The 20,349-nt window shown below is 42.0% G+C and overlaps 1 protein-coding gene across 2 annotated transcripts in view; it reads left to right on the top strand.

Annotated features, from left to right (window-relative positions):
• The first annotated feature begins 2,608 nt into the window (after positions 1–2,608).
• The window catches only part of LOC103696660 (delta(14)-sterol reductase), a 42,002-nt gene continuing 24,261 nt past the window's right edge, over positions 2,609–20,349 (top strand). The window contains exons 1-4 of one of the 2 annotated variants that reach the window (XM_008778344.4): positions 2,609–2,746; positions 2,836–2,955; positions 3,085–3,202; positions 14,945–15,015. In XM_008778344.4, the coding sequence (XP_008776566.2) occupies positions 2,908–2,955; positions 3,085–3,202; positions 14,945–15,015 (237 nt within the window). In that variant the 5' untranslated portion in view covers positions 2,609–2,746; positions 2,836–2,907. The remainder of the gene's footprint in view (positions 2,747–2,835; positions 2,956–3,084; positions 3,203–14,944; positions 15,016–20,349) is intronic. The other variant, XM_008778345.4, reaches the window with a different exon arrangement.

Genomic DNA, 20,349 nt, shown 5'->3' with positions numbered 1-20,349 from the left:
GAGGCATCTGAGGAGGGGAGAGGTGAAGGACCTGCAATAGAGCTTGCCTTCGTACAAGAGGTATCAGGATGCCTGACGCTTGATTTGGCAGACTTTGAGCTCGTTGTCGGGGGGATTTTACTCTGCAGGTAGCTGACGAACGCATCTATCCAGCTCGGTTCAATTTCGATGCAGAGAACCGATTTAGGCTCCTCGGTGCTTGGCGCTTGGAGATACTCGAGCATCGTGGTCTTCCGGGAGCTCGCTCATGCGGAAAGTTGCCAGCTTTGACAGCTGGTCCACCCTTGCATTCTCTGCCCTGGGAATATGCTGGATATCGAAGGCGCTTAATGTGGAGGTGATATCTTGCACCTTTTGGAGGTATTTTTGCATTGACGGCTCTCTTGCCTCAAAATCTCTGCTCACAACCAATTGGGAGTCGCTGAAGACCTTCAGGCTTTTGACCTCGATCTCTTTTGCCAGTTTGAGCCCAGCAATGAGCGCCTCGTACTCTGCTTCATTGTTAGAGGCAGGAAACTCGAAGCATAGGGCCTGTTTCGTGACCACCCCATCCGGGCTAGTGAGGATGAGACCCGCACCGTTATCCCTGAGGTTGAGGAGCCATCTACATGTAGAACCCATGGTTGCCTCGGGGCCTCCTCTCTTGATGTGAGCTCGGGCTCAGGGTCATCTGGTAAGGTGAACTCTACTAGGAAGTCAGCGAGCACCTGTGCCTTGATTGCCGGCCTCGGGCTGTACTTGAGGTCAAATTCTTCGAGTTCGACTACCCACTTTGTGATTCTCCCCGTGCGATCCAGCCATTGTAGGACTTGTTTTATGGGTTGGTCGGTTAATATGGCCATAGTGTGGGCCTGGAAGTAGGATCGGAGTCTCCGAGCTGAGGTGAGCAGTGCATAGATTGTCTTCTCTAGCTTGGAGTACCGGGTCTCGGCGTTCCTCAGAACTCGGCTGGTATAGTATATTGGTCTTTGAGACTTGCTTTCTGGTCTTGGAGCGCCTCGATCTGCCGCTCGACTTTCTCGACCTTCTTATCAAGTTCTCCGCCTTAGGAGATCATCACAGTGGTCTGTTCCAGTACTGATTGACCCGGGGTTGATTTGGCCTCCGAAAGTTGTGGCCTTTTATCCTGGTTCTTCCCTAGCGGCTCCCTCCGGGGAGACGCTTGGGTTGAACCCTGATGACAGCGCCGTTCTCCATTGTTGATCCTCGAAGAGTCATGGGGATCTCGGTCTTGGAACACCGGTCCATCTGGAAGGAGCGCCGATTAGACCTGAACCTGCGAAGGTGGCATAGGAGGGGCCTCCATGCGTTGCAGGCCTTGGACTGCTGTTGCTAGGGCCTGGACTTGCTGCACCAGCGTGTTGAATTACTCAGGCTGAATCTGAGAAACTTGATTCGCTGGAGGCCTTGGTAGCGAGTTCTGGACTGAATGGCCAGGACTTGGTGCGCGATGCCGAGAAGCATTAGAGGCTTCTCTGCTCCTCAATCTCATGGTCACGACTCGGTCTTTCCTCTAGCACCAACTGTTGCTGGAAATTGGACCCAGGGGCGACCGCGGAACGAGGGGGAGGAGCTCTGGCTGATGGTGCGGGGGCGGACGGCTGTCTCCGGCGGACCTGCAAGAAGCCAGTGGTCGGAGGTTCCAGCGCCGGCCCTCCGATGCTTAAATCAGAGGAGGATTTTTATTGGAGAGAAGTAGTGGGGAAGTAATTGAGAAAAATAATGGCCGGGGTCGAAGGGAAGAAGTCCCTTTGCCTCGAGTTCTTCTCCCTTCTTAGGAAGGGGTGTAGAGGTTACCTGTGATTGAACGTGATCGTGCGAATTAAGGAGTTACTATAAATGGCCCGAGATTTTGGGTTGGCTGGCGATCCGTTGAGATCGTGTGCATTTAAATGTTGACAGTCGTTGAGGCGGAGATCGTGGGATTTGATTCTGGATGAGGAGGTGGACTTGATTTTCGGTAGGATGGGGAGGTCTGCTTCTCCCTTTGACTGGATCTTTCTTAGACTTGAGGTCGATCGGGCTTAACTTAGCTGAGATCGAGGTTGTGAGTTTTGGGATCGTTGGTGCCGAGACCGAGTGTTCTGAGGTCGGGCTCTTTGAGGTCGGATGCTCCGAGATCGAGTGCTCGGAGAGTATGCTTGCTATCGCCATGTTTGTTATCACGTGCCGGCGATTTGACCACGTGCTTTGAGTGATCCATTTTTTTTCCAACACATGGTGTCTTTATGCCGCTACATGGGTGGCGACGATATTGGCCTAATGGATGTCATCGGATCGTTTGTTGTTGAAGTAGCTCTCGATCTTCAAAGAGGAGGGGCGGGCGGGGGAGGCGGAGAGGTAGCTGCCATAAGAGCATGAGGCGAAGGGAGAGGAGGAGAGAGCCGATAAAATTTTAGAAAAAACGGGTTGTTTCAGATTTTTAATAATTTTGGATGGCGGAGAGAGAAAAGGAGAGCAATATGTACTGCTCTTCAGCTAGGTTGATCTACTGTTGAGATGGGAATCTGATCAATCTAGTAATTTTTTTTTTTTCATATGTGGTCGGTTGCTATCCTGCAACGCCGGAACCGTGTCTTAAACTTTCAATTTTAATTTTTCATTCCTTCCCCGTCCATGAAACAATGTACATTAACTGCCCGGTCCCTCTTGCCAGAAAATTAGCCACGCGAGGCGAAAGGTCCGAGACGCTCCGTCCGAGACGCAAAGCGGGACAAAAGGGGCAGATCTCCGGTGGGGCGATACGGTATCTTTCTCCCATTAAAATCCAAATAAAGTAGGACGTGTTTCGGATCTCAAGGAGCGGATTCCCGTCTTTGTTCTGTGACTTGTCAGTGTTTGGTCCTGGGCTCTCACCCTTGAGTACACTCAGAACCAGAGAGGAGTGAGAGAGAGCAAGGGGAGACCATGGAAGTAGAGGCTATACTCGCTGCACTGATCCCTTCTTGGAGCTCCGTGAGTACAAAAAAATGCGGCTGGGAACCTCTTCTTCGCTTCATCTTCTTCACTGAAACCTCTCTGTTTGTGCTTCTTTTTTTCTTCTCTCCCAATGATTTGGTTCCCTAATAATGGAAATACTCGTAGGTCATTCTCCTGATCTTCTACTTGGGCTACCTGGCGGTAGCTGGATTTATTCTTCCCGGCAAGGTTGTCCCCGGAGCCATTCTGTCAGACGGCACAAGACTCCACTACCGGTGCAATGGTCTGCCATCTCTTTCCCTCACTTCTTTCTGATCTCTTGCTACTGTACTCTACGCCTTTCCGATCCTTCTTCTACTTCTCTGGATGTGCTTTTATCTGTTTGTTATTTGATGTCATCTGAACCGGAGCAAGTCTTTAGGTTATTCTTGATATTGAAATTTTTACTATTAGGGCTACTTATTTGAAGATTTTATGGTGGGATCTGTATCTGGAACCTACCAAGGAGGTGTGAGGGGAATTTGTCGTTAGATTGGAGCATTGGAACTGTAATGGTCAGCCTGAATGGAAAAGCATGGTCTTGTTGTCACTTGTCTTACAGATGTTTGTGAAATTGTCCAAAAGGGGTGGATGCGAGGGTTGTGGATGACAACAACGTAAATGGCGGGGCAAAAGAGGGTAAGAGCTTGAAGGAAAAGGAAAAGACAATTGATGGTAGCACTTCTGGTTAGGAATGGTGTGGCATCACAATAAGCACTGGGACATATCTGAAAGCATTCGTTAGAATGCATAATCAGTAGGTTAACGGGTTGGGAACCTACCCGTTAACCTGCTCCCAACCTCCCGACAGTTTCGGGAGGGTTTGTCGACCCTCGTGGCGGCGCTGTGGAAGGGAGGGGAGGTCGCAGCAGCTGCGGAACAGGGGACGGGGAGGAGTGATCGGTAACAGCGGCGGTGGGTGGCGGTTTCCGGCGGCGCGTCACAGTCGGGGTCCTCTCCGGATGAGGTACGCACGGACGTGAGGCGAGCCAGACTCGAGGTGACGAGCTTCCATGGGGCTGTGGCGATCCTCAGTGGCGAGCCGAAAACACGGGAGCAGGAGCAGCGGTGCTTCTCTCTTCGGATCCGACTGAAGGGCGGCGGAACTGTGGGACGGCGGGGTGGTGTTGGGTTCCTCGGAAGGCATTGCAGGTGGGTTGGACGGCGGAGCACTTGCAGCGGGTTTCCTTCTCCGCTGGATCATGACGCGAATGGGGGTTTGGGCCTCCTTTGTCGAGAGCCAGTTAGGGAGGTCCGGGAGGATCTCTCCTATTCTTAGGAACCACCGAGAAGGAAGAAGATGGTATCTTCGGCTTGGGAAACACCCATGTGAAGAAGGAACAGAACACCCATGTGAACACAAGGCGTTTTCAACTTGGAGAGAAAAAGAAACTTTTTAGACTCTCCCCCTTCACGTGAAGAGAGGGAAACAAAAACGAGAGAGAGAGAAAAGGGGGAGGAAGATGGTGGGGACGGAGATGGGCGTGGGCACAACCCAGAAGGCGGTGAAGATTCGGTGACTGGCGTAACAGCGTGAATCATAGGGCCGCAAGATCGAGGAGCTTTGGTGACGGAGGCAAAACTCTTGCTCTGATACCAAGCTGATGGCGGACCATTGCAGGGGAAAGAGAGGAGGAAGAAGAAGGGAAGGAGGAAGAAGAGGTTATAGAGACGCAGGAAGAAGAGGCTTTGGAGACGCAGGAAGAAAGAAGGGAAGAAGAGAAAGAGAGGAGGAAGAAGAGGAGGCTAGGGTTTTTTATTCATTCATTCAGTTCCATTCCTAATTTATGAGAGGGGTGGTCTTTATATAGGCCTTACATCAGGTCAAACATTTGACGACATACCAAAATTAGACCCTCAATTCGTTGACCAAGTCAACCAATTGATTATATACCAAAATCGATCCAATCACTCGACCCAATTATACGACTTAATAGCTAACCCAATGACTTGACTAAAACAGAAGTAAATGACTAAATCGACTCGATCAATAACAAAAGCAACTAACCAAATTGACTCGACCAATAATAAAAGCAACTAATTAACTCCATCATCTGAATGAGGGGCTCTGATGTCCCCATCAGGACCTCTAGTAGATGGCGATTCTTCCTCTCAAACACACCATTCTACTGTGGTGTACCGGTATAAGAAAATTGTTTTTCGACCCCTTTAGAGGCAATGAAATCAATGGACCCCTTTTGATATTCCCTTGCTTGATGAACATGAAAAATCTTGATTTTAACTTCAAACTAGGTTTCCACCATTTTATACAAACTATAAATAATGCTGGGAACTTCATCTCTATTTTTCATCAAATATACCCAAGGAGTCTGAGAAAGTAAACAAAGAGACTTGGTTTAGACAACTGAACTCCTTTACTAACTCAAACTGAACAGGAAAAGTAAACAAAGAGACTTGAAGGAAATGTATCCAAAGCTACGATGCCAAAGATGAACCTGACTTGACATTATTGATATGACCCAGATATGCTGTAGAGTTCCATCAATATCGAGAAAGTAAGGAGTAGGTCCGCTGTACCGACCATATCGATATACCGGTGGGCACCGGTACGGTACCGGTACCGTACCAAACCGGTACGGTACCGGTTCGGGCCAAAAGCCAAAAAAAATTGAGGTTGGTACGAGCCGGTCGGTACGGGCCGGTATCAGTTCGGTACGGGTCGGTATAGGTTAGTACGGGCCAGTACCGACCGGTACGGATTGCGAATAGTCAAAACCGAAAAATATAGCTGTACCGTACCGATTCCGTACGGTACCGGTACGTACCGGCCCGTACCGACCCGTATCGATCGGTACGGTAGACCATGCTAAGGACCATTAGGGTGCAGCCAATAGGTATTATTACCAACTAGACTATACCATGCATCGAAGGTGCTAGCAGATTCAGGGTGAAGATTGCAGCTAGCAAGTATTTGATTCGTGAGTGAGCGTGCAAGTGAATGGGATTCAAAAGTTTTTGGCAGATTTTCTTACAAATTTTTCATTAGGGACAACATAAAATTTTAGCCAAGTTTCGATATTTGTAATAGAATAATTCTAGTATGTTTTTTTATTGTCGATTTGAATATGTTTCTGCATTGGGTTTAATGCCCAAATTAGGGTTAGGGTATTATATCCTATAAATATGTGCATAATACATTGTAAGAGGCAACATTTGAGATATTAATAAAATTCTTTATCAGAGAATTTCTTTCATCCAGTGAAGGATTCTTCAATCCATTTTTTTTTTTCTATTTACATGTTGATCTTCAAAGCATAACCTTGTTGATCAAATCACCCCTTCTTTCTTTTCCGGTTGTGTCAGTTGGTATCAGAGCCTGAGTTTTTGATTTGATTTGGATGGCTCCGAAGAAGCGGACAGTGCAGGAGGATACAACGGGAGGAGCACAAGGAAGCAGATTGGTATTGGATGCTGTGAAGATCCGACGTCAACTTAAAGCCCTTACTTGATAGCTTCATGCAATTGAATGCCCTCATGCATGGAAGGGGTCGAGGAGGATGAGGACATGCTCAACCTTTCTATGAGATCGTACCAAGGGCATTGAAGGGGAGGCCAACCTTTGGTGGGAATCCAAGGTGATGGGAGCATGGCCTCAAAGTTGACCTACCTCAGTTCTCAGGGAGCTTGACCATGGAGGAGTTTCTGGATTGGCTTTATATGGTCAAGGAGATCCTTGAGTTTAAGGAGATTCCAAACGAACCAGACAATACCACTAGTGGCAACATGACTGCGAGCAGGGCGATTGCATGGTGATGCCAATTGAAAATCATGTAGGAGCGTAGCAGCAAAGCCAAAAGTCACTGATTGGGAAAAGATGAAGAAGATGCGCCATGAGTTCCTTATAACTATGTTCATACTCTATATCATAGATTACAAAATTTAAGACTAGGAAGCGACTCAGTTGATGATAATTCTGAAAAATTCTATGAATTTATTGCTTGGAATGATTTGGTTGAATTTTAAGAATAATTGGTTTCGAGATTTATTGGGGGTTTGCGCAAAAGCATTCAAGATGAATTGTTGCTAAGGGATTGTTGATCAGTATCAGAGATGCATCAATGTGCTCTGGTGATAGAAAAGAAACTGGTAAGTATCGATGCCGTAGGGCGCTAAAGCAACAGGTCGAATTTTTACAGGAGGTAATTCTGCTATTCCTAAGAGTATTGTAGCTTCAAATACAACTCAGAATCAAATTCTGCGGTCAATTCAAAATGCACAAGGTTGGACACGATGCTTCCAATGTGGAGAACTAGGCTACAGAGTTGCAGAAACAAGAAGCCAAAGGGGCACGAAGGGAAGCAATTATTGATTGTTGAAGATGAGGAAAAGGAAACTGCAAGTCATGAAGCGTTGCCTGTTTTGATGACTATAAGGATGAACTAGAGGAGATTGTGCATGAAGATGTCGAGGAATATCTGGTCGTACGACAGACTTACCTTGCACCACTGGATGAGTCAGGAGATGAATATTGCAGAATAATATCTTTCACACTATCCGCCCAGTTGGAGGAAAGGAATGCAAGACAGTTATTAATAGTGGTAGCTATGATAATTTGGTGTCGAAAGGGGCTGTTACCAAGTTATAAATGAACACAGAAAAGCATCCCCATCTGTATAAGCTAGCATGGTTGAAGAAAGGTAGCGGGGTTGTGGTGTCGAAGAGGTGTTTGGTATCATTCTCTATGGGCAGCAAGTATAAAGATTGAGCTTAGTGTGATGTTGTGGCAATGGATACCTATCATCATGTACTGGCATTCCTTGGGAGTATGACAGAGGTGTAATGCATGATGGAAGAAAGAATACTTACTCATTTGTCATGAATGAGATCAAAATTATGTTAGCAACATCGAAGGAAGTGATGCCTAAGCCACAACCCAGGAAGAGTAGTAGTTTTCTTTCTAAAGCACGATTGATAGGGGTTGCTTGAGAATCTGGCATGACCATAGTTTTGTGGGAAAGGTACCTGTGGAATCTAGTGAGATTCCAAAGATGACTCAACCTATTATTTTAGGAGTTTGCTCGTCTTTCCTGAGGAGTCACCATCTAGGTTACCCCCACTTCGAGATATCTAGCACAACATTGATTTGATTCTAGGAGCTAGTTTTCCAAATCAAGCCCACTATTAGATGAGCCCTATGGAGCATGCAGAGTTGTCCAGGCAAGTCTACGAGCTTCTAGAAAGAGGATATATTCAGGAGAGCATGAGTCCTTATGCAATTCCGCCCCTTCTAACTCCTAAGAACAATGGAACTTGGCGCATGCTTGTGGATAGTAGAGCCATAAACAATATAATGGCGAAGTATTGCTTTCTAATTTCGAGTTTAGATGATATGATAGGCTAACTGTCTAGAGCTAAGGTGCTTTCCAATGCCCGTTGAACCAGTATCGGAATTTGTACTAGTTGGTGCCTGGTACGAGTAGGGCGTGCCAGTCCGTGAATTGGCATGCCCAATTTTTTGAGTTTTCAAGAATATATAATTCGTAATCTTTTTTTTTGAAAATTTTCAATGATTTTAAGTCTAATTTGATATTTTTTGATTTTTTTTTATGTTTCTATCATTCCGATTTAACCTATATGATGCATCTTATTGCTTTAAAATGATACAAATCATAGAATGATTAGTGAGATGTTGCATTCTACAATGAACAACATAACATATTCTCAAATGAAGTAGTGACGTAAAAATTAAAAAATAATATAATCAATTACATATATTTAAAGTCCAACATATATACTGATATCTAAAATCGGATCGAGTGGTGATGCCCTAGTAGATATTCGGATTATCAGCATAGTTAGGAGGCACATCAGCCCACTCCTCTAATTAAGCGGCGTTGTAGTCTTGTACGTTCATCCCATAAGAAATACGTGCTGGGTTATAAGCATTCTCGAATTTTTCGCTGAAGCTCTGGCTTTAAGAGGTGCCCTCTGGCTGAAAATACGGTTGTGGAGGGGCCTATCTGAATATGCCAGCGGCAAAATTTGATATGTAAGATGTTTCAGGCTGCGTAGGATAGTAGCCACAGGAATATGTCTCAGATTCATTATATCCGTATCCGTATAGGTCATAGGCATGTATGTGGCTGCGGGTAATAGGATCCAGTATACGACTCGAAATCTGATACGTTTATAGATTCTACTCCATGTGCGAGGTCATTTACGATTGCATCGTGTCGTCCTGAATGACCTCGAGGAGCCCGTATTCTATATGCAATCATATCTTCGTGAGCTCTTCCAGATCGTGCATTAGGGTTTTTATCCTGTGTAGTATGCATAAATTGAGACTCACTAGTGAAGCAAAGACCACCCCGCGATTGTCTTATATACAATAATCTTCTGTACTCTACTCTTTCTGGCCGACAGATCCATGACCACAAAAACATTCATCGCTGCTGCTCCAGTCTTTGAATCTGAGTGTACTGACTTTTTCTCGACATTCTCCATTGGGGCTGCAGGTGACTTTTGTTTTTCTTTTTTGGTGTGCTGGGCAGTTGCCTTCTTATTGGATCTGTCTACTTGAGTCCAACTTTCTTCTGAATGCACTTCAACCTCAAGCTCAACCTTAACCTCAACCTCAGATTATAGTGAACATATACAAGATCGTTGAGACGCTCTTGTCAAACGATTCCTTTGCTTTCTGTGGATGAGGGCGAAGATGGATCAGTTGCGCTCACAACCACTCGAGGAGACTATCCCGAAGAGGATTTGGATAGCTAGCCTCTTAAGATTTTTCACGGACAACCTAAAATGGATCCACTATTCAATTGCAAAAAAATTAAAAAAATTAGATATAAGATAATACAATATTAGTAAACATCTAACGTCAGGTAAATGTCCTTCTGATATGTAACATACCTGAATTCATATTTTTCTTACTTACAAGAGCTGCTGAGACTCCAAAGCTATCGTTGCCCTCTCTAAATATTTTGGTCTATGAAAAAAAACTGTGTTGTACTATGTTTATAGTAGTAGATACTAGTTAACTTGCATATATTACTTAATTGAACTTATCTCTTCTAGACATAGGGGCACGACTTTTAGATCAGGCTCTATCTTATAAAGGACATTACACAGAGCGACTAAAAGTTTGTCATCCATATCGATTCCAGCCATGCTGTACGATAACTGAAGATTCAATGTGTAGATCGTCCATAGATCTACAATATATAAAAAATTAAGCCCAAATTGGAAATTTTGGCATGATCTTCTCTTATTTTGCAATTTGCGAACTATTTTTCCAACCCCAAAAAAACTTGAGGAAATGAGAGAATAGAGGAAGCACACCTGATTTAGGCTTGGATTTTTCTTCTGAGTTCCTGAATTGGCAATTTTTTTGATTATTTTGGAAAGAGAAGTGGCGAAGGGAGCATCCGCAAATTATTTGCTGTTGAGAAGGCCTTCTTGGGCCTTTCTAATAGCCAAGCATCAGGTGGATCCACAGTAACAACACGGTTCAGAACTGGATTGACTCGGTGCGAACTGGCCCAGTTCGCACCGAGTCTGCACCGAATCAACCGATTTCGGCTAGTTCGCATACTTACTGGCTAGTTTCGGTCGGTAAGGGATCGATTTAGTTGGCTTATGAAATCGGTTCCGGTCTCGTATCGGCATTGCTCGTATCGGGCGGTTCGACCTGGTTCGACAGACATTGCTGCTTTTCCAGCTAGTCTAAAGAGCGGGTATCATCAAATAAGGATAAGGTTAGGGGATGAGTGGAAAATAGCCTTCAAAACATGTGAGGGGTTATACGAATTGTTGGTGATATGAATTGAGGGGTTATGAATGAGGTAATAAAACCATGCATTGGAAGATTTGCGGTTGTTTGTTTTGATGGTGTACTTATATATAGTCGAAGTGCGAAGGAGTATAGGCAACACTTGCGTGAGATATTATATATATATATCGCAGGGAGAAGTTATATGTCACCATGAAGAAGTTCATCATTATGGCTGATTAAGTATTATTTTTGGGATATGTTATATCTGGAGATGGTATTAGTATGGACTAGTTCAAGGTGCAGGCTATTGTTGATTGGCCAGAACCTAGACTCTTTAGGAAGCATGGAGTTTCCATGGGTTGGCTTCGTTCTACCACAGATTCATTTTCAATTTCAGCACTATTATGCCTCCATATATAGATTGTTTGAAGAAGGCGGGTTAGTTTGAGTTCTCATTTGATGTTCAGATGAAGTTTCACAGAGATTAAGGTGAGGTTATTAGTAACTCTTGTATGGGTTTTGCCAAGGTTTGAGCAAGTCTTCGAAATGGATTGTGATGCCTCTAAGGTTGGTACTGGGGTAGTCTTGAACAAGGAGAAACCAATCACTTTAACTAGAAGTTGAGTGGGTCAAAGCTTACTATTCCACATACGATATCAAGTTTTATGCTGTGGTGCAGACACTAAGGCATTGGCTAGCAGTTCATTCTATTTTCTAACCATGAAACTCTGAAATATCTCTGCATCCAGGACAAGCTTAGTTTACATCATGCTAAGTGGTCAGTTATCTGCATGAATTTATGTTCATACTTTGCCACAAATCAGGTACATAGAACCTGGTAGTTGAAGCTTTGAGCTGTCGTACATGTTTACTTATTACCATGCGTGCTACTATAGGAGGTTTTGATATTTTTAGAGATATGTTGGCTATTGATCCATACTTTGCTAGTGTTCTTAATAAGGTACAAGCTCAACAGCATGATGACTTTCAATTGCAAGATGGCTTCTTATTTAATAGGACTCGTGTATGTATTTTGGATTGTTCATTGAGGCATAAAATCCTACAAGAGCTACATGGAGAGGGTGACTTTGGGCGAGACAAAATATATCTTGTATCTATGCAATATCATTGGGCCAAGCTAAGGAGGGATGCTGAGCGATATGTCGAGCAATGGCATTTGTGTCAGGTGTCTAAGGGACAATAGTGAATGCAGGAATGTACATGCTATTGCCAATGCTAGACGCACCATGGACACATTAGTATGGACTTCGTATTGGGGCTCCCGAGGACTCAGTATGGCTTTGACTCTGTCTGTGTCGTTTTTCCAAGATGGCTCATTTCATCACATGTAAGAAGATAATGGATGCATTTTATTGCAGGACTATTTTTTTCGAGAGATGGTATGGCTACATGGAGTTTCAATTTCAATCACCTTAGATCGGGACCCAAAGTTCGTGTCATATTTTTCACGGAGCTTATGGCGGAGATTGGGAATGACTCTTTCATTAAGCACACAGATGGACATTCTAAAAATATTTCAATTATTTAAATTTCCATTCTGCGACTGCTCTGCTTCCGAAAAGAAAAAGGAGACTTATAAAGACTTGGCCTTAGTTTTTCCAACTAAAGTCTGATAGGAGAATGGCATGCAATGCACATTCTTTTCGATACTTTCACATTTGCGGTAGACTGAACACCCACCCAATTTCGAATGGAAAAGACAACTTCTACGTGGATTATATTTGAATCGAGTCTACACTCCTGATTGTCTAATGCTTTGAGTAGAGTATTTGCAAATGCGGTTCCTGTCTCTGTTGTGGCTATGATTGAGGAGTTTTCATCGGTTGGTTCATGAAATTCGTCAAATAGCCATAGGTCGTATTTGTGGTCCGCTCCTGTGAAGTCATTCCTTCTAGAGCTTATGTAGTATATTCTTAACAGAGAAAAGAAATACGAAAGATTTTCTAAGAAAGTGACATCCATATACACAAATCTTTTATTTGTTTTGGGTGATAAAGCCTGCTAGAATATCCAACAAAGACACATTTGAAAGACTTATAATCAAGTTTGTTTCTAAGAGGACTCAAGTCATGAACAAAGCTAACACAACCAAAAACACGAGGACCAGACAAAATCCATATTTTTAGTAAAAACTCCTGCTTTCCCTTCTGGTTGCATAAGTCGGAAACACGCTCCTTCAATTAATAAGTCACTGCATCAGAAGAAAATAGTGAATTGTTTGTATCGGAAGCATCTCTGGAATCAAAGCTGGGCACTCACTTAGATGGAGGAAATGAAATAGGAGTTTTCCGCGGACGATTATTTATAAATTATGTTTTGATTTTTCCAATTACCTTAACGAGGGAGTTGGACTTCAGCCAAGCCAGCCCTTCTTATGAAGTAGCTATGGGCAGACTGAGGTAATGAACAGAAATTTGGGCAACATATTGCGAAGTTTGATTGGTAAGAATCCGAGATAGTGGGATTGGATGCTTAGTAGAGTTTGCATTGAATAGATCCAACTAAATCGACATGTTTCAACCCTTTTCAAATTATATATGGTTGGGACCCATGATGTGCATTGGACTTGGCACCAATCCCACAACCCGGTCGAACTAGCATGTAGGCTAAAAATATGGTGCAAAAGCTTCAAGATATATATATGTGTAGATGCGTGAGAAGATTGAAGAATTAAATCGGCATTATGAGGAGCATGTGGACGAGCAGAGGCATAGGGTGATATTCGAGATTGGTGACTATGTGCTATCATCACTAGGAACCACCTACCAGTTGGAGAATAGGGAAAACATGCTATTTGTAAGATTGGACCTTGTGAGATTATGGTGAAGATCAGTGATAAGGCCTACCGCATGAAGCTACTGTGTCATATTTGCACTTATGATGTCTTCAATGTTAAGCACCTCGTGCCATGCCATGGTGATACATCTAATGAAGAATTGAAGTCGTGGGCGAATTCTCTCCAAGTCGGAGAGGATGATGCAGCATAGGGTGCAGTCAACAGGTACTATAACCAACTAAACTATGCCAAGTATTGAAGAAGCCAACATATTTGCAAGCGAAGACTGTAGTAAGCAAATATTTGATTTATTTCTATCCTATGAGCGAGCGTGCAGACAAACAAGATTCAGAGGTTTTTGACAGATTTTCTTATAAATGTTTCATTGTGGACAATGTAAAATTTTAGCCAGGTTTCCACATTTGTAATAGAATAATTCTAATATGTTTTCTTGTTATCGAGTCCTATTTCGATTATGATTCTATATTGGGTTTAATGTCCGAATTAGGATTAGGGTATCATGTTTTATAAATATACATATAATATATTGTAAGAGGCAACCTTTGAGATATTAATACAATTGTTCTTGAGAGAAGTGAAAGATTCTTCAATCTAGTTTTCTTCTATTTGCGTGTTGATCTTCAAAGCATAACTTTGTTGATCAAATCACCCCTTCTTTCTTTTCCTGCCGCGTCACCATCTAATCTCAAATTGAGGCTTTAAGAGTCTAAACTGCTAATTGCTGTGACATATATTTGATAATCTGATCCCGAGAATCAACAAAAGCACTCTGATTTGATGAATCTGTACCTACTTGCTCCCCCTCAATAGAGCAACATTTGCGCTTGGATGCTTTAGATTCTTGAGTCTCAAGTGAGGATTTAAATCCCAACACATCTCCATGGTGTGCATTCTCTTTCTATAATGACTGCATTAGCTTTTAGCTTTTCTTTCTCTGCATCATTTTCCTTAGGACAGCCTTGTTTGTTGCTAGAGTTCCCTCGTTTTGCACCTTGAGAATCCTCAAGTGATGTCGATCGTTCAACAGATGCAAGACTCATAGCTTTTGACATTCTACTTGCTTCACTTCTCACATAATCGACCATATGTTTTGCATGAAATAAACAAAAGAGTTCTGAAACAGGATAAAACCTGGTTTTGAATCCTATTTTGGTTTCATTTTTGTACCAGTTTCTACTGGGAGAAACTCTCCAACCATGATGAGAATGAAAGAAGGTTTTTTCTGGTGTTTATGTTGGTTTAAGTAGTATAATAAATATTTTGCCATAATTATAAAAATTATAAATTCTGAAAGACATAGTTTGGAGGCCATCAAAGTCAACTACTTTAACAAACGTCTTTCATACATGCATGTGTTACTCTGTTAATCTTGTAAGTCAATGTATTGTTGGTTCTAAACTTGGGCTCATGAATTGTTGGCTCATTTTCAGGTCTGGTATCATTATTGATGCTGCTGGCACTCCTGGGGACTGGAGTTTACATGAAATGGATATCTTCTACGGTATGCCTCTGCTCTTCCTATTACTCCTTAGATGATCCTGTTTCTCTCAATTTTAAGTTAGACACCTCAAATTGCATGGTGCTTGGCTCTTTTAGAGACATGTTATCTATCATTGCTTTTTATCTCTAGATGCTCTTAGTTTCATAAATACCTTTAATGCTCACATTGTTTGAGAGAATAATGGCCATATAGTTATCTAGTGACAGGTAGATCATTATGTTGGACTACAGTAGATCATCATTCATGTATCTTTTGTAGTAGCTCTCTATCTTCTACAAAAAGCAAGAGAGAAGACATTCTCTGACTCTAGTGGCTATTAGTGGCACACATGACAGTTGGGTTATTATCATCATCACCTTTTCTTTGGATGGGGTTCATTTTGGGTTTTCCCAAACTTCAACATGGCAACCAGTGTTTATGCACCACCAATTTCATTTGACGATTGAAATCGATACACTAGGATAGATTGTCAAGCGGTCTGCTTCAACCACATTACTGATAATGTTTTACTTGCACAACACTAGTCTTTTAATCAGTGTCACGTCTTGAACCCAAAGCGTAACAGACGCTACATACCTGCATGGCGGACCATACAAGCATGTAAGGCTACAGATCATATCATAATCTCAAAGCAATAATAATTCTTCGATTCTTTGAAAATTAATTTAATCATGATCTAAAATAAATCACTCTCATAATCAATTACTTCAAAATGACATAAGTCAAAAGTATTCAAATCATATAAGATGTTCTAACTAAACTAGTCTAAATTAGAACTCCAATAACTGCGAGTATCTTTAGAAGATCTAGCACACTCCCCAGAGTCTCAAGCAATTATGATTTAGGATATGAAAAATAGAGAAAGAAAGAATAATGAGCTACACTAGTCCGATAAGCAACATAACACCAAAAAGTGAGGTCTAAGCATGCTAAATAAATAAATAATTAAAGAGCATGATATTGACTAGGAATACATCAATTTTTGAATAATACATATATCTCTTTTAAAATTTATTATTATTATTATTTTTAAACTGATACTAGAGACCTATATCACACTGTGACCATGTTACCTAGTGACATGGGTCAGATGCAGAATGCACAAAGTGCTAGATACCACTATTTTAATTATTGGTGGCTCGATGTCAAAATTAGTTTCTCAAATTACAAGTCAACAGAGTCAATGAATAATCTTCATTGGTGGGGCCAGATCATAGCTGTGTTGAGAATATATGCATATAAAATAAATTTCATAATTTGTTCAGTCATATTTTCAAATTTCATAACATAACACAATATATTTTAAAATAATTACTATTGTAACAATAATATGCCTGACCTATTTAACCAGGTATAAAATAGATATTATAATCGAATTTAATAAACTAATTATCACTTTACCAAATTCGGAAAACACACTTTGAAGTTTGAAGCATTAGGTTACTTCATCATGCTTCAAAATCCTCCTTCAATTAGACGGGTCAGGTTCACTTATTTTAATATCATTAAAATATAATTAATTTTATCATTATTCTAGAAGCCAAGCAAAGTTAAAAATTAAGATACTATTGCAGATACGACCTTATGCCCAAATCAGGGTGAAAAAAAGGCAAGGTCGGCCAGATGGCGGTAGCGGACTGCATTGATCGATCTAAACAAGGTGAACTCAACCGGTCAAGATCAGACTTGATTTAAGTAACTTAACGAAGATTAGCAGTGATCGAATTCTAAACAGATAAGACAAGGGCTGAGATAATAGTCCAGCCTACCGCTCTTGTACTGGAGTGGTTTAAGGCCTCCACCCGGGGGTCTACTTGGTTCCGACTTCCGAGCAAAGGAAGACAGAATCTTAAATCAGGATCCCTGGGTGTGCGTAGAGAGAGAAACAGGGAGACTAGAGAGAGACGAGAAGGAGGAGAAGAGAGAGAGCCACGACCAGGTGGCCATCAGCTGAATAACCGGCAACAAGGGACAACCTATGGCTAGTGGTGGACAATCAGCGACAGAGCCCGACCGGCAAGAATCGAAGGAAAAAAGCCCGGAAAATAGGGGAAATGGACTCGGTTGATTTTCGATTGATCTACCGGTGGAATCTGGCCGGAAAAGGTTCCTGTCTAGAGGAAGAGAGGGGAAGAAAGATCAAGGCTTACCTCGTGCTCGTCGGATTTCCGACGAGCACAATGCTAGGAATCGGCGAAGTAGAAGAAAGGGGAAGAAAGCGAAGAAAAATTGCGACGGCTATGAGATTTATTGGTGAAGAAGATTGGGGGGGGGGGGGGTAGGGAGATGGCTTATATAGGAGTGGAGGCTAGGCTTATCCTAGCCTCCGATGAAGTTTGTGGTGGAGGACTCTTCCTCCTCCGCCGCATTCTACCAGGGCTTTGCCCTATTTTCAATTCCAGATGGGCCTTTGGGCCCTCATTTGGTGTTGGGTCGGGGCAACAAGCAGGCCCAACGAGGTTGAGCCTCACAATCGGCTCATGAGTTCTTTCCTTAGGTCCAACGCTATTGCTTCCTACAAGAATTGATCAAGTAAAATTTGGGTCTGTTCTTTGGATATAGAAATCTAAATTTTATGTTTTCATCATATCTCATTTTTGTCTGTTAGTTCTACTTGAGGCAAGTCAATAAGCTTATTTATTGGACATGGCACCTCATCATCAGATTATCGTATCTACACCAGCAGTTACTCCTTAACCCTCAATTTTTCTAGTTAATTATATTTGAAAAGGTATGCATCTTAGTCTGTGCATAACAAATTATCACATTACTTGCCTATTTCAGTAGCAAAATTGACACAGGGCCACTCAGAGATAGCCTGCAAAGCAATGGTGGACCTTAAAAGTGCTAGAGTAGAAGAGAAACATTATCATTAATTCACGTTGCTCCCTTGTCACAGAAAATAGGTTGGCAAGAGAGAGGGATCTGCCCATTAAAGTAGTTCAGAAAATTTCTATTTTAAAACTTATAGAGGCAGTGCTACCAGGTAAAGGTCTCTGGATTTTCAGGTCACTTGGAGTTTTTTGTCAATGAAAGATGTAAATAGTCAGACTGCAGAAATGGTGCAAATGCAATAAAAATGGAAGGAAGGAAAGAAAGAAAGAAAGAGAGAAAGCAAAGGAGTGCATAAATCTACTGCAGTTTAATAGAGAGACAAAAAGAAAAATAAAGGCATAACATCAATTAGGAGAGAAAAGAAATTCTAATGGAAGAAGAATGAAGAAAAACAGAGCACTAAGTAGGGACAGGAAGTGGCCGAACCTGGCCTAGGAAAAATCTTTCCATTCAGTCAAACAATTCACATTCATTGCTTTGTTAGTGGAAGGCCATAAAAACTCGATATAGCAATTTTTGGACACGTTTTATCAGTAATCTAGGACTCTTAATAACTAAGTAATAAATCTCCAAGATAAGAATCCCAAATCTTTTTCTAAATATAAAATCTGGATTCCCATGGGACCCCATATAACAAAATATTTTAGGACTTGTAAATCCAATGTATACCCTATAAAGCATAGGTTTGGTTATGGGATATGAACATGACACAATATTGTATACTTTGATATGGCAAATCATGAAAAAAATAGGATATGATTTTGCTAGGATATGAAAATAATTTTTTTTTTTTACTTGTGTATGTGAAAAAGCATCCATAAAGCATAATGGGTTATCACATTTATGTAGTCCAGTCTTTGTATAACAACATTCTACATCTACAAACTCATTTTAGTCATCATGCAAGTTCATAGCCCGTAATCATACTCCATATAATAATATCGACATGGCAAACATTCAAATAATTTTCCATCATTAAAAGATCAACATTCATCCAAAAATATAGAGCTCTGCCCTTCATGCCAAAGGCATTAAGTATCCCTGGCTTATATCCAAAGTCCTTTTGTTTTTCTTTTCTTAAGGACTATCCAAAAATATATCCTAGTTGTATCTGACAATTATCAGCATATGATACTGATGCAGGAGCATCCCCCTTAATTCCATTAGGCGTGGAGTCTTGATCCTAGCCCTTTGGGCATGAGGGATTTGGTTGAGTCATGAGAGTGAAATTGAGTCCAAGTGTGGTGAGATTGAGTCCTTGTAATAAGTGAAATTAGTTCACAATTGATTAGAGTCTTCAACGCTTAATTAGGCTGATTCCCAAGCGTTGAAAGGGTCTTAGATTGTGTGGGATTGCTCCATGTGTCCCACGGAAGAAGTTCTAGTGGTATTAGGAGAAGAACCATGCGGCAAGGGGGACTAATCCTAGTTGGGCTAGGAATTGGTATGCGGTTGGAGTTACCCTTTTAAACTCCAACCCGCACACAATCTAGAAGTGACACTTGTCCAACCCTTAGTTGGCACATAGTTTAGGATGTTTATGTTTAGATTTAAAGATTTAGTCAAGTCCTTATTAGGTTAGGAGTCTCTAAAATTCTGTTTGCTAGAGTTCATCTTTTGCCAACCTTTTCCTATAAAAGGAGAGGTATGATGAATCAATAAAGCACGAAATTTTTGAGAAATCTCTGAGTATTCAAGTGTTCTTCAGGGGGGAGAGAATCCTCTACGTGCTTGGTGAGACTCCAAGTAAAATTGGAGAAGAAGGTGAGACTCTTTCTTCTCAATGGGTTGGATCTTTTGGAGGTGAGACTCTTCCATTAGTCCAATAGTTATCCTTTTTATTTCTACTTTAATTTTCTTGTTCTCTGTAGCTTTCATCAACATCAGATCCTATTCCATTCATCTATACCATCTATATAATTTTTAGACTTTAATTTCCACCCCAAAATCCAAACAATTCAGCCGCATGATCAATTCAGCCTTTTTCTTTCTAGTCGCTGCCACCCAATTGAATCCATCCAATCCAACCTCAAATCCCCTTACTTCAATCCCATAAGTTACCATCCTTTTCATCAGAACCCTAGCTGCCATCCTTTGAGAAAAGAAAAAAAAAAGAGAGAGAAACACCATCATCTAAGGTTCAAGATCCTTTGCCACATTCGGGCTGCGCCAGTTTGATATCAGAGCGAAGATCACCATGAGCACTTGCAATGGACACCCCTATAATATGAAGAGAACTTACTGAGGCCGTGTATGAACTCACCCAGCAAGTGGCTACCTTGAATCAGAAGGTGGACACCGTTTGGGATCGCCTGTTCTCCGAGCAAAATCATGAAGGAGACGGCCCGGACGTTGCTGAACCTGCAGAAAATTCAGACGCGCTGTTTGATGGAGAGCCCGACGTTGAGGCCTTCTCCCCTAGGGGTCTTCCACCCCAACGACACCCTAGAGGACATCGAGCCCCTCTTTTCGCATGGAGATTAATTTTGGGAACCCCTA

Source organism: Phoenix dactylifera, chromosome 9, assembly GCF_009389715.1.
Source record: "Phoenix dactylifera cultivar Barhee BC4 chromosome 9, palm_55x_up_171113_PBpolish2nd_filt_p, whole genome shotgun sequence".
Classification (NCBI taxonomy): domain Eukaryota; kingdom Viridiplantae; phylum Streptophyta; class Magnoliopsida; order Arecales; family Arecaceae; genus Phoenix; species Phoenix dactylifera.
The sequence above is the reverse complement of the archived record's forward strand: the minus strand, read 5'-3'. Positions and strand labels throughout refer to the sequence as shown.